General features: G+C 40.4%; 1 protein-coding gene across 1 annotated transcript; it reads right to left on the minus strand.

The window, feature by feature from the left end:
• Window positions 1-15,538: 15,538 nt before the first annotated feature.
• LOC146802542 (uncharacterized) lies at window positions 15,539-27,422 on the minus strand. The gene is made up of 2 exons (XM_085620446.1): window positions 27,313-27,422; window positions 15,539-22,932 (listed from the first exon to the last, which is right to left on the minus strand). The coding sequence occupies exon 2, from the start codon at window positions 22,887-22,889 to the stop codon at window positions 16,425-16,427; it is 6,465 nt and encodes a 2,154-aa protein (XP_085476572.1). The 5' UTR covers window positions 22,890-22,932; window positions 27,313-27,422; the 3' UTR covers window positions 15,539-16,424.
• Window positions 27,423-27,874: the final 452 nt, after the last annotated feature.

Raw genomic sequence — 27,874 nt, forward strand, 5'->3', positions numbered from 1 at the left:
GCATACTGATGAAAGACATGACACAGCAGTTCGTCAATGGATGTTTATTGCACATCCTGTGCAGTTATGCAGCTAGAGAGGTTCAGGGCAATGTCTAGAAACTACACAATATTTCCCGTGGAGGGCCAGACAGAGTCCATATGGGGATGACAAGTCCTGCTGAAGGGAAGGGTACAGTCCGCAGCCTGGTCGCCGTGTCATTGGTCAACAATCCGGAAGTGGCAGTCCATGTCGCTGTCCAAGGTGAGTGCATCGGAGTGTATCGTGGGTCAGTGGAAGGTCATGAGGCCATGTGCGGGACCAAGCAGAAACAGGCCAGGTGGCGGTAATGAATGCTAGTGCCTGGTTCTTCTGACCACAGTCCCATCCACATCCTCATCCCCGGGTGTTGCAGAACCGGCTGCCGTACTGTGTGCCACTGGCACATCAGGGGCCTGGGTGGGTAAGTTTGCCGCACTGTGTGCCACTGACACATCAGGGGCCTGAGTGGATCCGGCTGCCGCACTGGGTGGCACTGACACACCAGGGGCAGGGATTTGTATGGTGTGGGAGCAGCAGCATTAATCAGCGCCACGCCTTGTGGTGGCAATGCCAAGGTGGAGGACTGTAGGGCATGATAGATCCCAGCTACATTTCAATGATGTGCAGCGGTGGCTGCCATTCTTTCTGCCTCCATCCGCACCATGTCCTCCATGAGCCTCCATATGTGTGCCAGCTCACGGCTGGCATCACTGGAGCCACCCTGAGTGGACAGCTGTTCTTCTCTCCGCGTCATGACTCCAGCGATGTCAGTCAGGGCTCGTTGGAGACCATGGGGCGGACATAGACACCCAAGGATGGCTTCCAGTTTGGCAGCCATGATGCCGAAGCCCACCCTCACCTGCTCAGCCGTCTCCATCTGGCACTCCAGCACACGACATTGGAAGGCCATGTGTTGTTCCTGGAGGTCTTGGGAGTGTACCGGGGCTGTGGGTGCCTCCTGCTGGGTAGTTTGGGTGGTGGGTGGGGTCTCATCGATGTAGCTGGGCTGCCCTGAGCCAGGAGGTGAGTGGCGGATGAGGTCAATGATGTCTTGGATGGTTTGGGTGTCGATGCTGGCATTGTCCTCCTCGTCATCTGTGAAAAGTGGCTGGGACTGCTCTGCAGGAGGTGTTGAAGGTGCCCCTGCGATGTGAAGGCGGGATGGTGTATTACAATGTGTCCACATGTGTGTAGACGCATGGTACAGGTTGACATTCAGACAGCATGGCATTGTACATTGTGACAGTCTGTAGATCTGGGCGATGACCCAGACTCATTGTGGGTGTGCTTGATTGTGCATGTGTGCCATTGTGCCCATCTCCACCCATCCCCCAGTACCTGGTGGTCACTCACCCTGTTGCGGTTGTGTTGTGTCCTGTCGAGCAGTGTCCGGTCCCCCGACTCCGGCCACCGTCTCCACACTGATGACTGTCGACACCAGCTCCTCCATGTCATCCAGCTCTAGCTGTGGGGTTGGGCCCCCACCCCCAGTCTGCATTGCTGCCTTCGGGTTGGCGGAGAGTTTCTCCTTGGTCTTCCGCTTGATGTCATTCGATCGCCTCTTGACATCGTCCATTTTCCTCTTGTGCTCTCCGACGGCATTTACCTTGTCCATGATGTCCTGCCACATTCCTGTTTTGGCCAATGACACATTGGAGGTGACGAAGAGTTGTTGATGGTGTTCCATCACCTTCGCGACTATGATCCTGTTCGTCTGCGGACTGAACTTCGTCCTCCTCGTCTTCTTGTCCTTGCCCTTCCCTGGCCCCGTGGTCCCAGGCTGGTCGTCCAGGGTGCTTGTGGGGTTGCGCTCGTCCTCTGCGCCTTCTCCGGCTGCCTCCATGGTGCTTGGGTGTAGGTCAGTTTGTGTGTGGGTGTTTTTTCTGCTTTTATGGAGATTTTTCCCACCTGCCAGGTGTGTGTTGCAGGCCTGGCGCTGCTTATCGCTGATTTCCTCATCGCGCTTTGGCCCATTCCCAGGTTTTTTGGTGTTGTGGTTTGTGTTTTTATCTCCATTGAGGTGGTTTTATCGCAGACATTGTCCGCGGTTTCGGCAGACTATTGCATGCTACCACCTTGTTGTGAATCCCACGTTGTCATGGGGTTATTTTCGCACGATGGGCTGCAATATTGAAAGTTGTGTTACGCTACTCTAGCGGTAGTTATCACACGTTCCTGTGAATATACCCCTAAATCTTTATTGAGTATTCCCTCCCCACTGATAAACTGATGTTAAACCTATCTCAGTCTGAAAACACTTAAGTTCACCCTCAGCTACCATCTCCCTGAAAGGAATGAGACTCTGCAGACAGAACTGCTGAAGATCATATTCCCTAACTTGAAATATCAAAAAATTACTGTCTTCAACAATTTGAATCTGTGGGTTCATGTATGGTAAATGGAGCAGAGTTATGGCAGATGCTGAAGACAGTGAAGGCTGATTAAAATGTTAAATTATGTTAACCTAGGGGCATATTCTGAAGTGTCTAACCGGGTTAAAGTCAGAAGGCTTATCACTAAGGAAATTGACCGGTCAGATCTCCTAGTAAAGCTTGTTTCAGATCGATGCAAACATATTAGATTTTTTCATTTAAATGCATTCAATACATACGCAGGGATTAACCAAATGAAAACCTGCTTCAACAACAAATGTTCTAACGTTCTTGATTTAATTATTCATGTCATTGCATGACTAGAATGACAGTTACACAAGCGTGAAAAGGTGCTACAAGTGAATGTGCAGTGTAAGTGATAAGATGAAAAGATGCGTGAAAAAAACATCCAGTGTGCATGATAAAAAAATTATCTCAATCAACTGGACATAAGTTAGAGGGTAAACAACTCTATTAAGAAATAAGAGAATGAAACAGTTTTGCAAAGTCTGACCCTTTATCGTTGGGTCTGACTCACTCGCATGTGATTGGACCACTCATGTCATGGTTGCATGAAAATCAGTACACAAAGTAGCAGTCCAGTCCAAAATACTAGGCCACATTCAACCTATAGGAAGAACAAGTGTGTAATGCTTTCCAGAGGTGTTTCTTTCTCGTAGATCTTTCTCGAAAACGTGAAGCTTAAGACTATGGGCCTTATTTATGAAGGCCTTGTGACACTTTTCCACCACCGATGCATCACTTTTCGTGACGCAGGGGTGGCGTGAACTATGCACCACGTTGTGCAGGGTGGGCGTTGCCACGTAAAAATGGGTTGTAGAAGTGTTGCAGTGAAATCTATGAGATTTCACTGTGACACGTCTAAGGCGCCACTGCATCAAAACTTTACGCCTGCCTCATGGCAGGCGTAAGGGTGACGCAGTGCCATAGTCACAGGCCTACCCCATGCTTTGCTGGACTGCGTCATGCCTGTGACACAACTCCAGCAATGCGTGACGTTTGCGCCCACAGATACACCAGGATTCTTGACATATCTGTCATTCCTTGTGACATGAAGTGCCGTACATTAAATACGACGCATCCATCGTGTCACAAAGAGAACGCAGTGAAAACTGTTACATCGCTCTTTTATCACAGCGATACAACATTTTTCATAAATGAGGCCCTATTAGCATAGGTTACATGTAGATTAGTCAATAGTCATAAAGAAAGTGAATCACAAAGGTAGCCTTACAAACATTTATTCAAGTGTTCTATTTTTGCTGTTAACAAACTCTGGCTTAAGGCAATGACTGCAGAGACTTCAACCTATCTTTTTATGTGTGGAGTTCTCCGCCCTGACAGCGGAGTTAGCGCAGTTTTAAACGTACTGATAACTTGGAGTACATGAATAGCAAAAAATAGTACACTTACGCATAAGTGGAAGTTTACCTTTGTAAATCTGGCCCTGGTTTGCACTACTATTTCACACCTGTATTTTTTTCAAAACAACCAACAAATATGCACATAATTACCAGTAAAATATACTTTAAATACATTTTCTGCATTCATATTCCTTAAGACTATTCTGGAAATGTGACTGAAGTCTAGCATTTGGTTCGTCGACAAACCAAGCCATTTGGTTCACCTGGAGTTGATTGGCTGATGACCACCTCATTGGACTGCAGAGAGCAAGATTGCACATAGAACTGGTCACGTGTGTGAGAAGGTGGACTGATATATGCTGTCCACTAGTTCTAGTGGGCACCTTGTATCAGTCCAAACAACCCCTTATGGTGAATTGGTTAAAGACAACCTTTATTGAAAGCTATCCTAGTGGTAGCTATGGAGAGCAGCCTTCAGGCTAAATCTTGAAGGAATGTAAAGCAGCTTGTTTTACCAGTCTATAATCTCCTGAATGATCAAATGAAAGGACAACCACACCAGGTATATATTCAAAATATATGTATTTAAGATAAAACACACCCCTCTAGTCTCTTTATGAGACTGGAGTTTGAAGTACTTAATTTACAAGTTAGCAATCAACAGTAATAGCACAAATACACGTTTGGGCCCTAGGGGCGTACCAAACCATATACCAATAAAGTGGTATAAGAACAACGACTGAACTAGACACAAGGCCTAGAGCCTGAAGAATCGCTGGGGCCCCAAGGAACCACCCAAGGTAGTGACACAGGGGTCCCACGGGGGCTGTGTGCAGTGTGTAAACACAACCGCGGGTTCCTGTTAGCTTCTATGGGCAATGTCGCGGTTGGAAATGTAAAGATTAGGGACACTTAGAATCGAGTCAGGACCAACACTCTTTTGGACTTAAGAAGTTCTAGGGCTAGCACCCACGGGAGCACCGGAGTACTTGTGTTACCTCACCCAGGGAAGCCGGGGAAGAACTGCTGCTGCCGTGAAGAGCAGAAGTGTCCGAAGAGATCCAAGCCTGGATCTAGGATGGAAGGAACCTGAAAGCAGAGGGGACAGAGTCTGGGTCACTTGCCAGTGACCGAGGGCAGGATGGACCAAAGCCCACAGATGTCGGGTGCTTCATGTGAGTTGACGGGTGTCTTAACTCTTCAGCCACGAGGTCCAGGAGGCGTCAACAAAGTCCATGAGCTGGATTCAAGCTGTCCCACAAAGTCTGTCAAGTGCTGCGGTGTCAGTGACCAGATTGGACCCAACAAGCCTTGGCAATGGCAAGTCTCATGGAAAGAGAAGAAGGAAGTCGGTGCCGACCAGCAAGGTCTGAGGGACTCACCCAGCAAAGGTAAGTCAGGGCACATCTGGAGCAACCAGGGAAGACCAAGCAGAAGAGGAGTTGCCTTCGTGGGGACCCACTAGCCAATGGGCTAGCTATCGCAAAGGAGCCTCAAGCGGTCGCACTGGAACCCAGCCCACGGGTGACTCGTGGAGTGGAGGCCCTAGATCTTCGGTGCAGTCAATGCTCAAGTCTGGGGCTACTCGGAGCCAAAAGCAGAACTTCAAGGATAAACAGGAAGTTGATGTACCAGCAATAGTACGTGGTGCACAGGAGTCATGGTTCCTCGTCACCCACGATAGCCACGGGCCTCAGCTTTGCTGTGGACTCAGGGTAGCCTCAGGGAAGTCAGGAAATCTACCTCAGGTGATGCAGAGACTTTGGCGTCCAGCGGGAGCTTCGGAATTGCAGACCGGACAGTTGCATCTGTGGGGCCTGCCAAACAGGGGAGTGACTCCTTGACTTCTACTCAGGATAGAACGTCGAAGGTCCAGGATAAATATTGCAGAGTTTCGTCCAGGGTAATCTAAAGTCGCAAGGACTGGGTTCCCATACTTATACTAAGTTTGGGGGTTGGACATACTCTAGGGACCCACCTATGGGAGGGTTTGGAAAGAGGGGTGGTTAAGCCCATTTTCTTTATCCAGTTTCATGCCAGAGCAGGGGCAGGTAGCCCCTGCAAGCAGTTTGAACTGGACTATGCACAGGGACATCAAGTGTGCCCCTAGTGCAGGACTTCAAAGCACCAGAGAGTGCTCCCGCCCAGCCCCAATACACATCTGCCTGTCTGGGGAGGAGGTTACACCTCCCTGGGACAGGAAAACCTGCCTCCCCCAGGCCTCCCCTGCCGGAGTTTCGCTCATCAGCAGGAGGCCAGACCCGTGTCTGTGGCAGAGGCATCCATTTTGTGATGCCAGGGCTCTAGAAAGCCCTACCAGTGTGAACATGTCTCTCCCTCTAGAAGGGTGGAATGCTACCCCCGCCGCCAGAACTCGCGAGGGGGTAGTATTCCAAAGTGTTTGACACCAAACACGACATGTTTCCGTGCAGCCATCTTAAAGTTAGCATTTACCGCGAGGTTAGAATGCACTTAAGAGTATATGCTCAGGCTGCACCACAAACAGCATCAGAGGAGGTACTCCGAACGCTGCAGAGGGGCTCTGCTCATGCAGGGGCACCCTCTCACATAAAAACCAAGCACTCTGCCTTCAGGATTGTTAAGGCCTGCCATAGGAGTGACTTATAGGTTTTATATGTGTGTGCAATGGTAGTGATATAGGTAGCCTATACCACTGTAATGGGTGCAAGCACCACCTTACCCAGGCTGCAGTAGCAGACCTGTGGTGCCGTTTTATAGTGCTTCCTAGGGGTGGCATAATACATGCTTCAGCCCCTGGTAGGCCTCTGAGGTACCTATGCCCTAGGTACATAGTATACCATATACTAGGGGCTTTTAAGGCACTCCAGAATCCAATTAGATATGTACCTAATGTACATGCAAACCATTTTAGAAAGGAAGCAGCTAGGCTGGGGTCCTGATTAGCAGGGCCACAGCCAGACTAAGGTCGAAAAACATTGAAACACCTGCAAAAAGTGGGGGTACCCATGTGAAGCAGATCCTACTCTCCTACAACGTGGCTGGTGATTTGTGTCGCAGGTGGGCGCAGGAGAAAGTTGTTGTGCATCATAATTAGGAACGACTTTCAAAAGTCTTTCTCCTCTTCACAAGAGTGAGTAATGACTTACAAGTGGCTGTTGCCTATGGGCAGAAAACCCAACCTGTGCAGAATATAGACATTCTTATTAATAACCCGAGTTCACAAGTTTATTTTTTAAAATATGCTACATATTAATCTTTTTTTCTTATGAGCTTTTAATGAAGGCCTGGTCTTAATTATATTCAGTTACAATGCAAATTAGGTTTCAATCATCAATTCATGAATATCATATTTGAAACTGGAAACACAAATGCCAACCACATTTCATTTAATATGCTTACAGTTTCTGAGCTAATACAGAAGATGCATTTTTAATTATTTTACAAATTAAGAGACTGCCTCATTCGTTAGTATAGTGTTTCTCGTTAGTTGATGTAAATACTTGCAAATGCGGTACAGATGCAGCATGTGTTTCCCCCAGGCAGCTGACAAGAAACAATTTTGCGTTATAAACTCCATTTACATTTCTATGTGATGATTATGACATAGTGCTCCTCGACGTCTTCGAAAATCATTAATCAGAGTGATGGGCAAGAGGTTTCAAGCAAATGCAAAAACATTCTATGAATGCTATACATCCCAATTTCTAGAGTTTAAATAATGCGCTATTATTGCCAGTAGTTAAATAGAATTATGGTACAGTTTTCTCCAAATGGTTGCACAATTTTCTGTTATGCTTAGAGTCTAGATTGCTTCATTGTTCAGAATAGTGCTGTTGATCATGACATATTATTAGTTAGTTGCGGTTTGTCAAATCTTTAACTAGAATAACTTATAAAAAGCGCACCTCGCTTGCCTTCCTTGATTAGAGAAGAGATGTAGGGGCCTATTTATGAGGCTCGTTGTGTCGCAACAAGGTGCAAGAGTGACGAAAACCATAAGGCAGATTTTTGAAGCCACGCAAAGCCGCTTTGTGTGGCTCTAAACATTTGGAGTAATGCATTGCTGCGCAAATCGCTGCGTTGTGTAACTCCGCCCTAGGGAGGCGTTCCATGGGCATTTGCTTGGATGTTCCCATGCAACTCCCTTGGATTTTGATGCATCCCCAATTTACAGCTTGTAAACCTGGTGATGTGCCAAAATCTTTTACCTTCCCAGGGAAGGCAATGTGTGCTGCATTCTGCCGCAAACATAAAAAGAGGAATATGCCTCCCAGGACTGTTTTTGTGTAGGAAAGTATTCCTTCCTGCACAAAACCAATCATGCATGCAACACAGGCACCATTGCACCATGGTGCCAAATTCCTGCTTTGGTGCTAGGCTGCCAAAAGGGCACCAGGGCAAGGGAAAGGACAGGAATGTGCTGTATTACCCTTTCCCTTTCACGCAGTGGAGCACCGTAAGATGACTTGCTGCGCTGCACTGAGTGACTTTCCCATAAATGAACCCCTGAGATTTAATCTTGGCATTTGAAACACGATTTTCTAAAATTGTTGTTCATGTAGAACCCTTGCTCCTGTTTTGATACAGATGACAGACACTCACTCTGAATTTCTTTGTTTCTCATGATCTTACTCTTCTAACCCGTTTGTTATAGAACTGAAACTAATGGTTATTTGTACCTAATCCGAAAGCCTCTTTGCTTTTCTGTAAATGATTGTGCTGCCTTGGACCAGGGAGCTCCTGTCTTGATGACTGCAAGGGAACCCTTTCTTGCATACTGTGATCACCACTTTTTAACAAATGCAGTTTGCAAAATGAATCCAAATGCAGTGCACAGAAATTCCTTCAGCAATCTTGGTGCCATATCATGATGTTTGTGTTTGGACCAGACATACTTTTTAAAATCAAGGTTGTGTCAATGGTATGATGGGCTTTCTCTGTAGGGATACTTAGTTGGATGATGTCCCAGCATATATGTCAGTCAAGTAGGACAGTTGTTTTCAATTCAACCTTTAATTAAGAGTCTTTCACTGTAGTTGGTGCAATAAATTAAGGGACAGATTTGTCAAAAATGTCCTCCGGTGCAAAGTCACCAAATGTGATGCAAACTGGCACAGTGTTAAATTGCTATCTACTTTCCAGCTTAAAGCTTGTTTTGTGCAGGAAAGATACCTGAAAATAAAGGTAAAGTATTGGATTGTGCTGCAGATGTGGCTTGGCAAGATAGTCGCTCTGCAGTGAATCTGAGTTGATCTGTAGCTTTATACGATACTACTGCAGCATATGCTTTCAAAGCGACCAGCAGCAAAATCGACTCACGCCAGCCCTCCAGCACTGTGGAAATCGATGGGGCTGGGATATCTTTCAATTGACCGTGGTGGTCAGGACCTGTTAATGGAACTGATCAGTCCACACAGAAGAGAAAGAATCTTTACCACTCATTACCGTGCAGTAACACAACGTAACATAACATACTGTAACATAACATAACGTAATGTAACATAACATAACATAAGATGTGTATTTGTAAAGCGCACATTCACCCGTGGGCATTTTGGTGCTGAATAATATATATTTATTTTTACCCAACTAAATGGTACTCACCATGCATTGTCTTTACCATGCATTGCCTTTACCACGCAAGTCTTTACAACAAAAATGGCAGTATATTTCAGTTAAGTGAAAACCTATATTTATATATTCACTGAAAAAACCATAGGTTTCAGGGGTGTTATAGTTAGCTGGACATTTCACTCGTACAAAACCATCGAAATTCCTTCGTTATAGTTAGTTCTACTAACTATAACTTGCTCGTCCACAATCCCCTGCTGATGATGTCACATATTACATCATTCATGACATGGTCAGTGACATCACTGATGACATCACTGATGACATCATTGAGTGAATGTGGTTTGGTTCGATATTTAAATATGTATTATATATATAGCAATCTGCATTGAAGAATGAGTGGAAGTATAAGTGTCTGGATGGAGGATTTACTAGCGGTGTGATTGACTGTTTAAGTGACTAAATTAAAGTGTCTCACTAAATATATGGGATAGTGATTAAACTGTGTGAATATCTGTATCACTCTTGTGTAAACTACTGCATAAGTTGGTTACTAGCTATGTGAAAGTATATATTAGTTATTGATTAGTTAAGTGAGTATTTTTATGGCAGAGTGAATGTGTGTGTGGCTGAGTGGGAGGTGTGCGACTGTCCAAAGATGTGTAAATAGTTGATTTAGTAGGTATGAGGTTAAGACTGCATGTGGAAACAGTTGTTTGGGTGAGTGAATGTCTTTATGGGTGTAAGTGATGAGTAAATATATTTCTCAATGATACATGTCCAACAAAGTAGTGATATAAAAGGCAGTGTATGTGACAGTTGTTGTATATAAATAAGTATACATAAGACTCAGTGATTCTATGAGTGACTGTATGGATAACTGTATACTTGTAATAGTGATTTTATAACACACTAAGTATGAGTTATATATAAGAATAAATGAAGTGGTGTTTGTATAAGTGTGTAGCTGAATAAATGTAAGTATGATCAATTGCTTGCATAAGTGAGTAGGACGACTGCATACGTGAATAGAATGTATGCTGGTGTGTAATGTTGATGTAGGTGTATAAGTATATTTGATAGTGTTCTATTGATCTTTGTCAGCATGTATGAGTGAATCTATAGGTAAGTGTTTAGATGTGTGTGTAGATCTAGGAATCACTAGTGGGTTCTTAGAAACTTATATTGGTGTGTCAATGGTTTCAAATATGGTACTCCATATGTTATAATGAGTAATGAAAGATTATACCAGTGTATGATGGGGTATATCAGATTGTCACATAGATGATGTCATCAGTGATGTCATCAGTGATGTCAATTGAGATGTCATCAGTGATGTCATCAGTGATGTCACTGACCATGTCATGAATGATGTAATATGTGACATCATCAGCAGTGGATTGCGGGCGCGCGAGTTATAGTTAGTATAACTAACTATAACAAAGGAATTTCAATGGTTTTGTATGAGTGAAATGTCCAGCTAACTGTAACACCCCTGAAACCTATGGTTTTTTCAGTGAATTTCTAAGGTTTTTTAAATGGTAATTCCTAACTATAACACCCCTGAAACCTATGGTTTTTTCAGTGAATTTCAAAGGTTTTTTAAATGCTACATGCTAAATATAGCATGTCTGAAACCTATGTTTTTTCAGTGAATTTCAAAGATTTCTTAAATGACAATTTTTAAATGTAATAATAGTTATATTTATGTTTTTGATACTGATTTTCTACATTTTTATAACTATTTATTTTTACATATTTTATTTTTTAAATTACATTACATATTTGTAATATAAATGGAAAAACAATCGTTTTTTTTTGTTTTATATTTTTTTTATATATTTATATTATTTTCTTTATTGTTTGTTTTTTTTCACATTTTTTGGGGGAGTCGAGCACCCAAAGCGTACATTTCTCGATCACTGCGTGGAACCTAGCTGCCATTTTAGGTTTGTTGTGTAGGATCCACGTAGGATGTGCGATGGGTGCGTATTTTCGTGAGCGATCGCTATGCGACCGGTATGCGACTTCAGGCGCATACGCGACACATACGTTTTACTTTACGTGCCGCTTGCATGTGAAAAGCCCCGGTGGGTGGCGGTCCCTGGGCTGCGGGGGGGCCGTGAACCCCCACATATATTCTAAAGAAGCCCCGAGGGTGGCAGTCCCCGGGGCTTGGGGGGGCCTTTGAGCACCCCCACCCATGAATATTGAAGCACCGGGGGGTCGCAGTCTCCGGGGCTGGGGGGGGCTGTGAGCCCCCGTACATAATTTTATAAAGCCCCGTGGGGTGGCGTTCCTCGGGGCTGGGGGGCCCGCCGGGGGCTAATTACCAACAAAACACGGGAGCCCACACTTCGTTTTTTTTTTAATCGGCAGGCTCCGCGGACCCTGCGCGCATCCTCCTGTTTAAAAAAAAAAAAGTTTGGGTCCCAGAGGGTCCTTGTGGGACCCCCTAAGCTGGCCTAGGGGGTCAGGGTGTTTATACCCTGCCCCCTTTTTGCGTTTTGCACACTTTTTTCAAGGATTTCTTAAGCCTCGGTTCTACTGAGGCACAAAATGGCTGCCAACACTTCCTGGTTTGTAGTGTTGACAGCAAGCTGACAGCCAATTAACATGCAGCTTGCGATCGGGAGGGTGCGCGCAGGGTGCGCTCAGGGTGCGAGGACCCACCGCACCCATAGATATATAAGTGATTTTACTTTTGATTTTCTCAGGAACTGCTGAACGGATTTACACCATTTAACAAAAAGGCACTACTCTGATCCAAGGGCTACCTTTTTGCCAAATTTGGTGTAATTCCCTTCAGCAGTTCGGGCTGTAGCTGCGACTAAAGCTACCTAAGGAAAATTGCATGGGGAAAACACGTTTTAGGACCCCCCTTTTTTCTCGGCCCCCGCTTGACGAATCACCCCGAGACTTTCAGGATAGGAGCGGACCGGAGCTGGCCAAACGTTTTGAAAATCTTGCGAAGATTCGTCAACCGTCACCAAAGTTATTGGGAATAGAATGTTGCGGATTTCCGATGAAAAATAGGTCCTAACAATAACTACCTACTGGCAACCGCCAGTAGGTAATATATATATATATATATATATATATATATATATATATATTCACTGAAAAAACCATAGGTTTCACACACGTTATAGTTAGGAATTAGCATTTAAAAAACCTTAGAAATTCAGTGAAAAAACCATAGGTTTCACACATGTTATAGTTAGCTGGACATTTTACTCGTAAAAAACCAATGAAATTGCCCCGTTATAGTTAGTTCAGCTAACTATAACTCGCGCGCCCGCAATGCACTGCTGATGACGTCACATATTACATCACTCATGACATGGTCAGTGACATCACTCATGACATCACTGATGACATCTCAAATGACATCACTGATGACATCACTGATGACATCATCCTTGTGATAGAGTGGCAGACCTCCTCTCACCTTAATATAAGCTTTGATACACACATTCAAAAATAGAGACTAAAAATTTCAAAACAATGGACATACCAATACCAGTTACAACAACCTCTTCAGTAATTCTAAGATCCACATACACATCCACTCATTCACCAACAGTCCTATACAGTCACTCATACATGTACTCACTCATCATATGTACTCATACATCTATACATCCTGTTACACAATGCCACTCATCCATAGAGTTACTCACACACATAGTCACTCATGCTAATAAAGAATCAAACATACATTTACTTGCATATACAGTTATACACACACCACCACACTTACTTCTACGGAAACTTACACATACTTAGTCTTTTAAACAATCACTTATAGAAACACATACTTATTCATACAGGAACTCTTTCAATCTCTCACTTTCACATATACTCACATATATACACCAATAGTCACATATACTAGTTTAAAACGTATGTAGTTACTCCTGAAGACACTATTGAGACAGTCATTCACTCACTAACACACCCATACACACACTCATCCACCCATACAGTCCTGCACACATGCTGTGTTCAACACATACAAACAGTGAGTCACTCATTCATGCACCGATGCACTACGTAATACCCCCCACCGAACCATGCAGACACTCAGACTGATACTCAAAAAAACAACTAATAACCTAAATAGGCACCCATGTAGCTACTCACCAACCCATGCAGCCACTTATACACAAAGTGAGAGACTGATACAGATATTTACATATTTAAACATTATTCACTAAGCCATGTATTCACTATGATACACTTAATCAGTCAGTTACACAATCAATTTTTCAAAAACAAATCATCCATTTAGACACTTATATACCCATTTATTCTTCCATCGACCATGAGATATACATATATAAAACATATTTAATTTTCAGAATAACACACATTCACTAGATGATGTCATCAGTGATGTCATCAGTGATGTCATTTGAGATGTCATCAGTGATGTCATGAGTGATGTCACTGACCATGTCATGAGTGATGTAATATGTGACGTCATCAGCAGTGCATTGCGGGCGCGCGAGTTATAGTTAGCTGAACTAACTATAACGGGGCAATTTCATTGGTTTTTTACGAGTAAAATGTCCAGCTAACTATAACATGTGTGAAACCTATGGTTTTTTCACTGAATTTCTAAGGTTTTTTAAATGCTAATTCCTAACTATAACGTGTGTGAAACCTATGGTTTTTTCAGTGAATTTCTAAGGTTTTTTAAATGCTAATTCCTAACTATAACGTGTGTGAAACCCATGGTTTTTTCATTGAATTTGCAAGGTTTTTTAAATGCTAATTCCTAACTATAACGTGTGTGAAACCCATGGTTTTTTCAGTGAATTTGCAAGGTTTTTTAAATGCTATTTTTTTTTTATATTCTTCATTTTTTTCAAACATATTTTTATTTTAATTTTCTTATCTTTTATAAAGACTATGCTTTAATTTTTAAAATCCTTAAATATTTTTTTTATATATATTTTTTAAAATAAACATGTAAAATTTATTTCCAGATTTTTTTTTTTTTTTTTTTATAGTACGCGTACCGTAAGCTCACGGTAAGCGTACGGTTTACGCAACGTCCGTAATCTATCTACGCTGCTTGCGTATAGTTACGCACTTTGCGTAGCCGCGCGTACTGCGCGTGGGACGCGTGCGCGCTTACGCAACACGCGCACGTTACGCGGAAGTGCCGGGAAATGACTGTTATGCGCATGTGCGCAAGCGCGTGTCTTTTTTACGCGCACGCGTACTTTTTGCCGTAAGCGCACCGTAAGCGTACCGTAAGCGTACGGTAGGTCATGTGATCTTGAAACACAACTTTTGATTGGTTGAAACTACTTTCAGTTCTAGAACTCTCCTACACCACACCCATTCCCCTCATTTCTGCTTGTGATCCCTTGGGAGAAGGAGCTGGTTTGTCTTTGGGATACGATGGCAGAACAGCAGAGCTCTTCTGAGAGTGAGGCTAGCACCAGCAGCACTGTCTTGAGGCAGAGAGCGAGGAAAGTAAAACCTTCTTATGTTTGGGATTATTTTACTTTTCCAGAAGGCCAGCAAAAGGTGAATGCACCCTTAGTTACTTGCAAGCTGTGTCAGCGTGTACTTTCTAGAGGTAATCCTGACAGGAAGTATTCCTTTGGGAATCACACCATGATGAGGCACCTCAAGGATGTACACAAAAGGACACATGCTCAACTTTTTGGAGGTAACTCTTCAGAAAGACGAGCCAGTACATCCACAGCAGCTCAGCCTGGACCATCACCTGCAGAGCTTACTCCTTCTTCTGCAGCTCAGGTGAGCCCTTCATCTGTGGGGGGAGAATCTCCTTTTGCTGGCCCTCTGGAAATGAACCCTCGATTTCGGAAGGTTGATATTCATTGCACATTTTGTAAAGCTCTAATTTGTTATAGGGAGACCAGTGTTTCCCTAGTGAATAACAAAATAGATCAGCACATTTGTAGCTTTGAATGATTTTCCCATGGTTCCTTTCCTCTGTCCCTGCATGAACACAACGGTTCTTTTAAGAGCCAACCTTATCTTTCATCTTTTTTTTACATTTTTTTTAAAAAACTTTTTTTTTTTACCGTACGCGTACGGTAAGCGTACCTTTTTTTTTATTTTTTAAAAAAAACACTAAAAATCATTTTTCACATTACAAGGTCCTTGAAAGACTACAATTATTACTATTGACTTACCATACTCACTGAAAAAAATATTTATTCATTTGTTTTTTTAAAAAATAGTTTTTAAAATGGTTGTAGTTTACGAAAATTTTCTATATCGATCTGAAAAAAAAGAAAAAAGTATTAATATTTTTAAAACATTTTATAATACAGTACACATATTTACATTTTTTCCCAAAAAATATTTTTGCCTTATTTTTGCTGTTTTCAGAATATATTGCATTTCACTATAAATTGTGAAAGCAATTGCATTCATCATTTTACAGCGGGCAAAAAAAAATAACAATCTCAAAGATTGTATTAAAAAAGCCCAGAATCTCTTCTCACTTAAACTTATCATTACAGAAATGCATATTATTCTTAAAAAATGTCATCTAAAAACAATACTTTTTTCTTTAAAATACCGTCTGATATTTTTGTTTCAGAAGTACATTCACAATAATATATCTCAAATAACTCCAAAATACATCTGATTTTATTTCCTTTAGGCCAAATAGTATTTTTTATTCTTTCCCTGGAATAAATTTCCAAGGGAAAACCATTAAAATTCTAAAGTTTAATCTGTCCAGATCTCACCGATTCTCTGTAACATTTTGGTTCACGAAAATTTTTCGAATAATTTATTTAGTCCACAATAGAATTGCTTACTTTTCCACATGGCCAAATAGTAATTTTTGAAATTATTTTTGAAAAAATTTCCAGTGGCAGTCCAATAACATTCCAAAATTTAAAATGTGCAGAAGTTACCGATAATCTCTAAATTATTGGTTTTTCAAAATTGCATTAAAAATTTAAAAAGTCCACATTACAATTGGTTATCTTTCCTTTAGGCCAAATGATAATTTTAAAAATCTTTTTTCTACAAAATTGCAATGGTAATCCTGTAAAATGGTAAAATTATTTTGTCCAGATCTTGCCAAGTCTCTCTAAAATTTAGGTTTCAGGAAGATTAGATAGGAATTTGCTAAATCAAAAGGCAAACGTTGTTTGAAAATCAATTGGGAATCATTACACAGTGTCCATCCTTTTTCACATTTTAGATAAACTGTGTAATGTCCAGAAGTAACAGTAGGTCCATCATGGAAAATTATTGCAACAGTTACAAAAGTTTTTCCTGAAATTGATAATTGCTGTCCTGTAAACTTCTTTATTAAAGTATCCAATTTTGATCCATCAGCTCTACATCGTTGCATCATTAAAATTACATACTGTCCGTATTCCCTTAAAATTAATGTTGATAACATGTCAGAATTACACTCACCACATTTCATGCTATGATTAGCATCTTTAACTAAGTTTGCAAAAGTGACTGTTTTACTCTCTGGCAATGTCAAATAAATAAACCTTTCATTATCAACAATAGAACCACTTATATTATAACAATTATCACAACTATGTTCCCATTTATAAGAGAGACCAAAAAAAATGTCAATGGGAACTCCTTCTTCTTCCACTACCTGAAGAAAATACATCAAAAATTCGTGAGCATCTTGCTGTTCATTTTGAGAAAACTGTGTTCGTCCTGAACATACATCTAAAAGTTTTCTAATATCAGTAGCACTTTCTATTTGAGTTTTATCTTTACTCAGCTTTTGAAAAAGGAGACTGAGCTCTGAACAGAATCTTTTTCCCTGATTTATTATTATCTGCTCTTGCAAACTTTCCAGATAAAAAGCAACATTCAGCACTACATTTGCGTAGCAGTTGACACCAGAGCTATTTTCAAAATGACATCCTACAACCTGTTCTTCATTTTCCTTATTCTTTTTGCTTGCAATTACATCACTCCTCTTTTTTTTCCTCTTCTCTACATCTTCATTACAGATATTCTCATTTCTCCTTTTACGAGAAACTACACGTTTCTCCAACACAGGATACTGACCTAAATGAGGAGCATAGCTTCTTCTTAATCTATTATACTCCTTTACACAGTTTGTATCAGCACTAACTTTTGAGTCATCGAAGTCTATCATGAATAAACCTGATAATGTTTTGACTCGTGACAAAGCAACATATGCCATACCTTCTTTGAACACACTAGATCCAATGTTCACAAATGCACAATCTACAGTCAATCCTTGAGACTTGTGAATAGTTACAGCATATGCTAGAGAAAACGGAAACTGCTTCCTACGTACATATAAGTCTTTCACAAGCATGAAACGAACTGAACAACGACAAATGTCTTTAACTTCCTCTATCTGATCAAATTTTATTTTTAACCATTCAATTCCATCTTTTTTCTGATAATTAATAAAACCCACAACTCTTCCCATCGCTCCATTTACTAAGCCTTTTTCAACATCCAAATTTCTCCTTAAAAACACTCTACAGTTCATGCAAACATATAGATTTTTTTCTAATCCTGCTGTTTTGGAGATGTTCTTCTCTAGTGAGTCCAATTTATTTTTCAGTTTGCCTGTTACTGTGACAGTAATTCTTCCATCCTCAATTTTGTCCACTGCTTCCAATTTCATGATCTCTTCCTTTTCCAATTTCAAAAGCTCCTCATTGAATATTGAGCATTCACGTAGAGTTGGCATTAAGCAGATGACACTTTTGTTTTCTGCAATGTTCTTGTATATCTTCTCTGCAACTATTTCTTCCTTTGGAAATAAATTATGTAGCAGCCGAGTCTGTAATGCTTTTTTGCCAGCTTCTGTGAGTAGTCCAATCCTGATATCTTTCAGAATACTTCCATATTCTTCATCGTTTGCTTGCCTCATATTAGTTGTAAGTTCCTTGTACTCAAAGAAGGACCAAATATTTGTATTACCGATGCTTCCCAATGACTTCTTCGTGTCTTCATGTGTCACAGTATTAAACACTGGTTGTCCTTTAACCGGAGTAAGTTGCAAAAGATCCCCAAAAACGATGACGTGTTTTCCACCAAATAACACGTCATAGTCTGTCTTCAAAATTTGCTGCATTCTTAAATGCACAAAGGCAAGCATTAAGTTTGATACCATGCTCACCTCATCAATAATGAGAACTTGCATCTTCTTCAATACTCTTGAAACTTCCAAGCATGCTTCTCCAGTTAGCTTGTTGAATTGTATTTTGTTCTCATGCTCCACTGGTAACATTAGCAAACGATGTAAGGTGATTCCTTTTATGTTATATGCTGCTAACCCAGTTGGAGCAGTAACCACACAAGACAAAGTAGAATCTGTTTTTTGCTTTAGGTAGCTTCTGATGACTTTAATTAGGAAACTTTTTCCAGTGCCAGCTTGTCCGCTTACATACATCCTGATTGGATGAAATGATGTGCATGAGCACTCTTTTTTTTCATGTAGAAATCCGTGTTCAATTTTGTTTTTGATCTCTTCATAAATTTGTTGCTGCTCTTGATTCAGTTGTCTTTCCAAATTTTCTAAGTCTATAAATTCTTCTTGAGCTTGATTCATAGCCGTTTCCACTTCATTCATGGCTATTGATGCTTCATTTTCAACGATTGGTTGTCCTAGGGGATCTTGACTGTATGTTCCTGAACTTTGGCTGTCCTGAGAACTGTCTCTAGCAATTTCTGCTGCAATTGTAGTTTCCTGTTCAATTTCTTCATTTAACATTTGCAGATAAGTTGAGAATGTACTGCATTGTATGCTGTCTTTGCAAGCATTAAAAGAATCTTCATAGCTCTGGAATTCTCCCAGTAGTTCATCCTCTGAACGCCATGGTTTAAACAACTGTAAAAGAGCCAAGTAGTAAAATTCTTTCTTGTCGGTAGTGTCGCAACTCAGCTTCCGGTGATTTATCAAACTTCCTTTGGTTTGCTTCACCAAACATCCTTCTTCACCAACGACTTTATATTTTCCATTATTGATGTCTTCTGCAGCTTTCCGTGAATAAATGTAGTTCTGCAGCACTTCATAGAGACACATGTTCTCCAGATGATGACTTCTCTTGGGATAATATGTGTCCAACATGTTTGTTTTCAATATATCTGTACTTTCAGGTTCGAACTGTGCCAAATATTCAATTTCTCCAACAGATTTCAGTACCCGATTTCTCATTGCTGCAAGGCCTAAACTTGCCCAAATTATTCTTCTTGACTTCGAGTAGAGACTTGCAGAAGATAATCTATCTGAACATTCGTAGGATCCAATTTCTCGATGCGATAACATCTTCAAACTGAAACTGTACAGCTTCTTACTGACAGTCTTCTCGTGAGAAATCTCTTCCCACATTTCCTTCAATTCTGTTTTTTCTGATTTCGTAATGTAAGACGTTACATATCGAGCAACAGCAATGGAATTGTCAGCAACATACTGTATATCCATGTTAGCGTTCCACATGGATAAAATGACTGGGTTGTAGTCATTTATATTTTTTGATTCTTCTTTTCTTTTAAGGTTGTAGGTATTCTTAGGTGATTTTCTTGTGATAGTATGTCTCACAGCTGACATAAAACTGTTGACTCTTCCATTTGTAAGAACAGGTCTAGGAAATCCAAATCGACATTTAGTGTAGTATTTTTCTTTGCTCTTGTATTTCCGTCGACAGTATTTTCCACACCGATGACTTTGGAAACGTAGAACTTGCTCCTTTAACTTGTACTCTTCTGTGCTTTTAGGTATAGCACATGTTGCATATTCTTCAATGTAAGATAACACTGCTTCATCAGTATCTGTTCCAAACTTTGGGGCATCCTTGATCCACAGCAGCATATGAATATGAGGAGCACCTCTTGCCTGGTACTCTTTTCTCCAAAAGAAATCCACTACTTCTCCAAGGGGTGGATTTTTTTTATTGCAGATGAAGGACATCATAGCCTCAAATCTATGATTGAAATATCTGCAAACATTAACCGGATCCAATGAGCACAGTTCTCCTGCTGTCTTGTATTCGATGTTTTCAATGTTTGAATTGGCCTCTCGTAGAAAATCCAGTAAATCATCCCAAGCGTACTCGGCGCAGCTTAGGGTAAGGAACCATGTTGGTGTTCCTAAATTGCGTAACATGCATTTTAGTTCACCATGGCGTCGGTACCAATATTCATTTGTCCCACGCTGACAAGCCATCAGATTGATCAGTTGTGTTTCCAAATGATCATCTCGGTGCTGCACTTTCTCCATAAAATCCTTAGCAGACACATTTTGTAAATGTACTCCACTTTTTAAAATGTGATTTACTGCATAAGACAGTGCAGACAAGTCGCTTTCAAATAAAAGATGGAACAAATAAGGGATACTTTGTCGAAATCTGGGATCTTCAGCATATAGTCTTGTAGTCCGATACTCAGAAGCTGGAATCTGTTCCGGACGTTCATCGTATCGTCCTCCTTTTCCTTTAGGAAACAGCTGGGGAAAACATCGAGCTTCCAAGCTCTCCTCCCATACACTCACGGGATTTCCTTTTGCTTTCTTCATCTGAAAGAGATCAATATTGTCTCCCATAACTTCTTTCGAATGGAGAGGATGTATGCTAAAATGTTCATAAATTTCTTCTTCCTTTGACTTGTCCACTTTTTCAATTTGTCCACTTGGTGTTTCTGTATCTCCTTGTAAATCTTCTTCTTCTTCTTCTTCTACTATATAAATTGATTCATACCATTTGTTATTTTTTTTCAAATACAAATTTGCTCTTTGTACTTTCCGCACATCTACCAGCTCCTGCCAAATCTTCTTATTCTTTGTAGGTACACCATTAACCAGAATAATTAATGGTTCAGTTTCCAAAGTATCCGCATCAATAGTTTCCATATTTTTTTTCAAATCCAAGGGCAAATACACCACTCTACCTTTTAAACCTCTCACTAAATCTGAAGGAGGTAATTTACCAGTTTTGGGCTCCATACGTACTATGGTCTGGAACGGATGAACACATTGAATGAGTATAGACTCATATGTATTTAATTCAGAAAGTTCAGCAGGAATAGCATCCAATTCTAAATTATTATGTACAGCTCTGGTCGGCATTCTATTTTCCTCTAACTTGTTGTAGCAGTATTTACAAATACGCTGATCTTCACCCAATTCAAAACAATTTTCAAGAAATATATATGTTGCAAAATCCATCCACTTATAATTATCTTCATTTTCACTCTTTCTGTAGAGATCAACATTCCTAGTTTGTTTTCTATAATGAGTTCTGCGGCAACAAATACAAGTAACATTTGGTCTTTCATTAGAGACTATTGCAAATTTTGTTATGTGATCATTAAATGTCTTACTTACACAAGGTTCTACATTCTCTTCCACTTCTGCCTCATTTACTGTGTCCTTCTCTGCACTGTTTTGTTCAGGACCAAAGTAACAAAACTGAATTTCATCAACAACCTTCTCTACATCTGATACCGTTCCTCGGAACAGAGCCCTATTCAATTCATTTAACTTTATTGCTGGACTTTTGGCAAAATACAACCGTCTCACAAACTTTCTCATTTCAGTATGATGAACAGCCAGCATCCTAAAATGATGGAAAACACTATTGCACACTTTTCTAGATAGACAAGCAAGAGAATGACCCTGCAAACCAGTATTCTCTCTCACTCTGCATGGATCCAGACTTTGAAGCACCTTAATCTTTTGTTTTACACTTTTTTTACTATATTCTCTTAGAAACTCTCGAAATCTGTCAATAGATTCCTGACGCACAGTGCAAATACTACTACAATTCCAAGTGTACACTGGGGCTTTAGGACGTCTCCCCATTGCCTCATCTGCCATCACTTGTACCTCATCTCTTGGAACCATTATCTCCTTCTCCATTATGCAACCATTTTTTACTTCGTATGAACGACCTCTGGTGTCAACTGCATGCAGCAAACTATTACTTTGAAAATAGCTCTCTTCATTAAAAAAAGGTTCACTACTTGAGCTATGCATCCACTTTCCTAAAAACACTTTACAAAAATTTGTTCTGTTCACTACTCTTTTGCTTTTGCTTTGTGATTTCAGTACATTAACCATTTTATCTAATGTACGCATCCTATTCAAAATTAATATGAATAGTTTCCTTTTTAATTCTAATGCCTTTGCTGCAATGGCTTCAATTTCTTTTTTTCTCTTATAATATTTAGCCTTTTGCTTATATTTCTTTATATCCTTTATCAAATTGGACATAACTCTTCTCTGAAACATTTTTCTACGTATCTCTTTAAATGCTGTTTTTCTGTTTATGTTAAACTTTTCAATTGCAGAAGGTATATTTGCATTAACTAAATCCTCAATTTTTTGCTGTTCTGTAGGTTTTGTTACATTTTTCCGAGAACAGACATTTTGTACATTTTTGTTTGTTTTCAATATTTTGTTTAGGAATTGTCTTTTTTGCTTACCAGAAGATTTTTTCTTTTTCCCAACATCAGCATCTTCTACTAACTTTGGTCCTCCAGTTGTCCTCAAATATAGTTTTTTTTTTAGCGTTTTTTGAACTCGAGATTTTGTAGGCATCTTAAATTTTGTTCACTGTTCTTCAGCAATACCTGCAAAAAAACTAAAAAAAAAATTCTTTATTGAATTTAAATATATTACTACATTTCTTTTCACAATAGTCACAAAACGAAATTTCTTTGCCAATTTGAATGCACACAAACTCCTCTTTTTTTTTGGGCAAGTGAAAATCTGTATAACAAACTGTCACATTATGAAACCAAGCTGTTTTTTTTTCAGACCACCACCGTGTGTATTCTCTGTGACTGCCTACACTCCAGCAGGGGCAACCAGCCTTAGTGATGCTGAATGTATTTGCATTACAGACTTAAACCTGAAAACCCCACTCGCTTCTAATTACTGTGCATGACTATACATGGCAAGCACATGGGTGTGTGCTAAACCTCTGCTTCTTCCCCCAAAAATTCGCTCCTCTTTTCCATCTACTGCAACTGTGAAATCACCAGAGCAAGACGCAATACATTTCTGCCTATAATTCTTCTATGCACACAGAGTCATGTTTTCACATTAGTGCCAAAACGAAATTTCTTTGCCAATTTGAAAGCACACTTACTGCTCTTTTTTTTTCGGGCCAAGTGAAAATCTCTTTTTACACTTTGAAATCACTTTTACAGACTGACACATTCTGAAACCTTTTTTTTTAAATTTATTTAAATGCACATGTCCAAGCTGTTTTTTTTTCAGACCACCACCGTGTGTATTCTCTGTGACTGCCTACACTCCAGCAGGGGCAACCAGCCTTAGTGATGCTGAATGTATTTGCATTACAGACTTAAACCTGAAAACCCCACTCGCTTCTAATTACTGTGCATGACTATACATGGCAAGCACATGGGTGTGTGCTAAACCTCTGCTTCTTCCCCCAAAAATTCGCTCCTCTTTTCCATCTACTGCAACTGTGAAATCACCAGAGCAAGACGCAATACATTTCTGCCTATAATTCTTCTATGCACACAGAGTCATGTTTTCACATTAGTGCCAAAACGAAATTTCTTTGCCAATTTGAAAGCACACTTACTGCTCTTTTTTTTTCGGGGGCAAGTGTATATCTCTTTTTTCAATTTGAAATCACTTTTACAGACTGACACATTCTGAAACCTTTTTTTTTAATTTATTTAAATGCACATGTCCAAGCAGTTTTTTTTTCAGACCACCACCGTGTGCATTCTCTGTGACTGCCTACACTCCAGCAGGGGCAACCAGCCTTAGTGATGCTGAATGTATTTGCATTACAGACTTAAACCTGAAAACCCCACTCGCTTCTAATTACTGTGCATGACTATACATGGCAAGCACATGGGTGTGTGCTAAACCTCTGCTTCTTCCCCCAAAAATTCGCTCCTCTTTTCCATCTACTGCAACTGTGAAATCACCAGAGCAAGACGCAATACATTTCTGCCTATAATTCTTCTATGCACACAGAGTCATGTTTTCACATTAGTGCCAAAACGAAATTTCTTTGCCAATTTGAAAGCACACTTACTGCTCTTTTTTTTTCGGGGCCAAGTGAAAATCTCTTTTTACACTTTGAAATCACTTTTACAGACTGACACATTCTGAAACCTTTTTTTTTAATTTATTTAAATGCACATGTCCAAGCAGTTTTTTTTTCAGACCACCACCGTGTGCATTCTCTGTGACTGCCTACACTCCAGCAGGGGCAAACAGCCTTAGTGATGCTGAATGTATTTGCATTACAGACTTAAACCTGAAAACCCCACTCGCTTCTAATTACTGTGCATGACTATACATGGCAAGCACATGGGTGTGTGCTAAACCTCTGCTTCTTCCCCCAAAAATTCGCTCCTCTTTTCCATCTACTGCAACTGTGAAATCACCAGAGCAAGACGCAATACATTTCTGCCTATAATTCTTCTATGCACACAGAGTCATGTTTTCACATTAGTCCCAAAACGAAATTTCTTTGCCAATTTGAAAGCACACTTACTGCTCTTTTTTTTTCGGGGGCAAGTGTATATCTCTTTTTTCAATTTGAAATCACTTTTACAGACTGACACATTCTGAAACCTTTTTTTTTAAATTTATTTAAATGCACATGTCCAAGCTGTTTTTTTTTCAGACCACCACCGTGTGTATTCTCTGTGACTGCCTACACTCCAGCAGGGGCAACCAGCCTTAGTGATGCTGAATGTATTTGCATTACAGACTTAAACCTGAAAACCCCACTCGCTTCTAATTACTGTGCATGACTATACATGGCAAGCACATGGGTGTGTGCTAAACCTCTGCTTCTTCCCCCAAAAATTCGCTCCTCTTTTCCATCTGCTGCAACTGTGAAATCACCAGAGCAAGACGCAATACATTTCTGCCTATAATTCTTCTATGCACACAGAGTCATGTTTTCACATTAGTGCCAAAACGAAATTTCTTTGCCAATTTGAAAGCACACTTACTGCTCTTTTTTTTTCGGGCCAAGTGAAAATCTCTTTTTACACTTTGAAATCACTTTTACAGACTGACACATTCTGAAACCTTTTTTTTTAAATTTATTTAAATGCACATGTCCAAGCTGTTTTTTTTTCAGACCACCACCGTGTGTATTCTCTGTGACTGCCTACACTCCAGCAGGGGCAACCAGCCTTAGTGATGCTGAATGTATTTGCATTACAGACTTAAACCTGAAAACCCCACTCGCTTCTAATTACTGTGCATGACTATACATGGCAAGCACATGGGTGTGTGCTAAACCTCTGCTTCTTCCCCCAAAAATTCGCTCCTCTTTTCCATCTACTGCAACTGTGAAATCACCAGAGCAAGACGCAATACATTTCTGCCTATAATTCTTCTATGCACACAGAGTCATGTTTTCACATTAGTGCCAAAACGAAATTTCTTTGCCAATTTGAAAGCACACTTACTGCTCTTTTTTTTTCGGGCCAAGTGAAAATCTCTTTTTACACTTTGAAATCACTTTTACAGACTGACACATTCTGAAACCTTTTTTTTAAATTTATTTAAATGCACATGTCCAAGCTGTTTTTTTTTCAGACCACCACCGTGTGTATTCTCTGTGACTGCCTACACTCCAGCAGGGGCAACCAGCCTTAGTGATGCTGAATGTATTTGCATTACAGACTTAAACCTGAAAACCCCACTCGCTTCTAATTACTGTGCATGACTATACATGGCAAGCACATGGGTGTGTGCTAAACCTCTGCTTCTTCCCCCAAAAATTCGCTCCACTTTTCCATCTACTGCAACTGTGAAATCACCAGAGCAAGACGCAATACATTTCTGCCTATAATTCTTCTATGCACACAGAGTCATGTTTTCACATTAGTGCCAAAACGAAATTTCTTTGCCAATTTGAAAGCACACTTACTGCTCTTTTTTTTTCGGGCCAAGTGAAAATCTCTTTTTACACTTTGAAATCACTTTTACAGACTGACACATTCTGAAACCTTTTTTTTTAAATTTATTTAAATGCACATGTCCAAGCTGTTTTTTTTTCAGACCACCACCGTGTGTATTCTCTGTGACTGCCTACACTCCAGCAGGGGCAACCAGCCTTAGTGATGCTGAATGTATTTGCATTACAGACTTAAACCTGAAAACCCCACTCGCTTCTAATTACTGTGCATGACTATACATGGCAAGCACATGGGTGTGTGCTAAACCTCTGCTTCTTCCCCCAAAAATTCGCTCCTCTTTTCCATCTACTGCAACTGTGAAATCACCAGAGCAAGACGCAATACATTTCTGCCTATAATTCTTCTATGCACACAGAGTCATGTTTTCACATTAGTGCCAAAACGAAATTTCTTTGCCAATTTGAAAGCACACTTACTGCTCTTTTTTTTTCGGGCCAAGTGAAAATCTCTTTTTACACTTTGAAATCACTTTTACAGACTGACACATTCTGAAACCTTTTTTTTTAAATTTATTTAAATGCACATGTCCAAGCTGTTTTTTTTTCAGACCACCACCGTGTGCATTCTCTGTGACTGCCTACACTCCAGCAGGGGCAACCAGCCTTAGTGATGCTGAATGTATTTGCATTACAGACTTAAACCTGAAAACCCCACTCGCTTCTAATTACTGTGCATGACTATACATGGCAAGCACATGGGTGTGTGCTAAACCTCTGCTTCTTCCCCCAAAAATTCGCTCCTCTTTTCCATCTACTGCAACTGTGAAATCACCAGAGCAAGACGCAATACATTTCTGCCTATAATTCTTCTATGCACACACAGTCATGTTTTCACATTAGTGCCAAAACGAAATTTCTTTGCCAATTTGAAAGCACACTTACTGCTCTTTTTTTTTCGGGCCAAGTGAAAATCTCTTTTACAGACTGACACATTATGAATCCACCATGTGTAACTACAACAAAAACAATTCCCATTTCTATTATTCATTTCTTAAGTTACCACATACATCCCCTCTCAAACTGTAAACTCACCTTTAAAATTAGTTAGTTGTGAAAGAAATGTGTCACTCAAACAGCAGATTATCAGAGCCAGGATCTCTGTTCTGTACACCTCTCTCCTCTCAGCAGAACCAGATAATGGCAAACTTTCCCTCTATTTTTCCACACATATACATGTAAGTTTCAAATCTCAGTGCTTCCCCCTTTTTTTCAAATGTAATGACACATTTCTATTGGTTGAAAACCAACCCTTTTCCAAAAGTACCCTGCCCCCAACTTGACTTCTGCCTAGTACCCTTCCCCCAACTTGACTTCTGCCTGCTACCATAGCAACAGCTCATGGAACACTGCTGTGTGCAGTTAGGTCAGAAGTTCGACACACAATGTTTCAATTCCACAGAGCAAGAGTGCTTGACTTTTCAAACCTAACTGCAAATCCATAGTACTGTTCTTTGGTTACACATTTTTTTGTACCAATACAAAACATGCTTCTATTAATTTTCACATACAGCCTAGTTTTTTTTCTAGAATGGTATGAAACAGCCAATCAGTTCTTTTTGTTTTGTAAAAAATATGTATGCCTCCATTTCCAAAC

The sequence above is a fragment of the Triturus cristatus genome, chromosome 8 (assembly GCF_964204655.1).
Source record: "Triturus cristatus chromosome 8, aTriCri1.1, whole genome shotgun sequence".
NCBI lineage: Eukaryota > Metazoa > Chordata > Amphibia > Caudata > Salamandridae > Triturus > Triturus cristatus.

Bases quoted from the DNA above. Each gene is read 5' to 3' on its own strand.
- LOC146802542 (XM_085620446.1), bottom strand. From the start codon at position 22,889: ATGCCTACAAAATCTCGAGTTCAAAAAACGCTAAAAAAAAAACTATAT.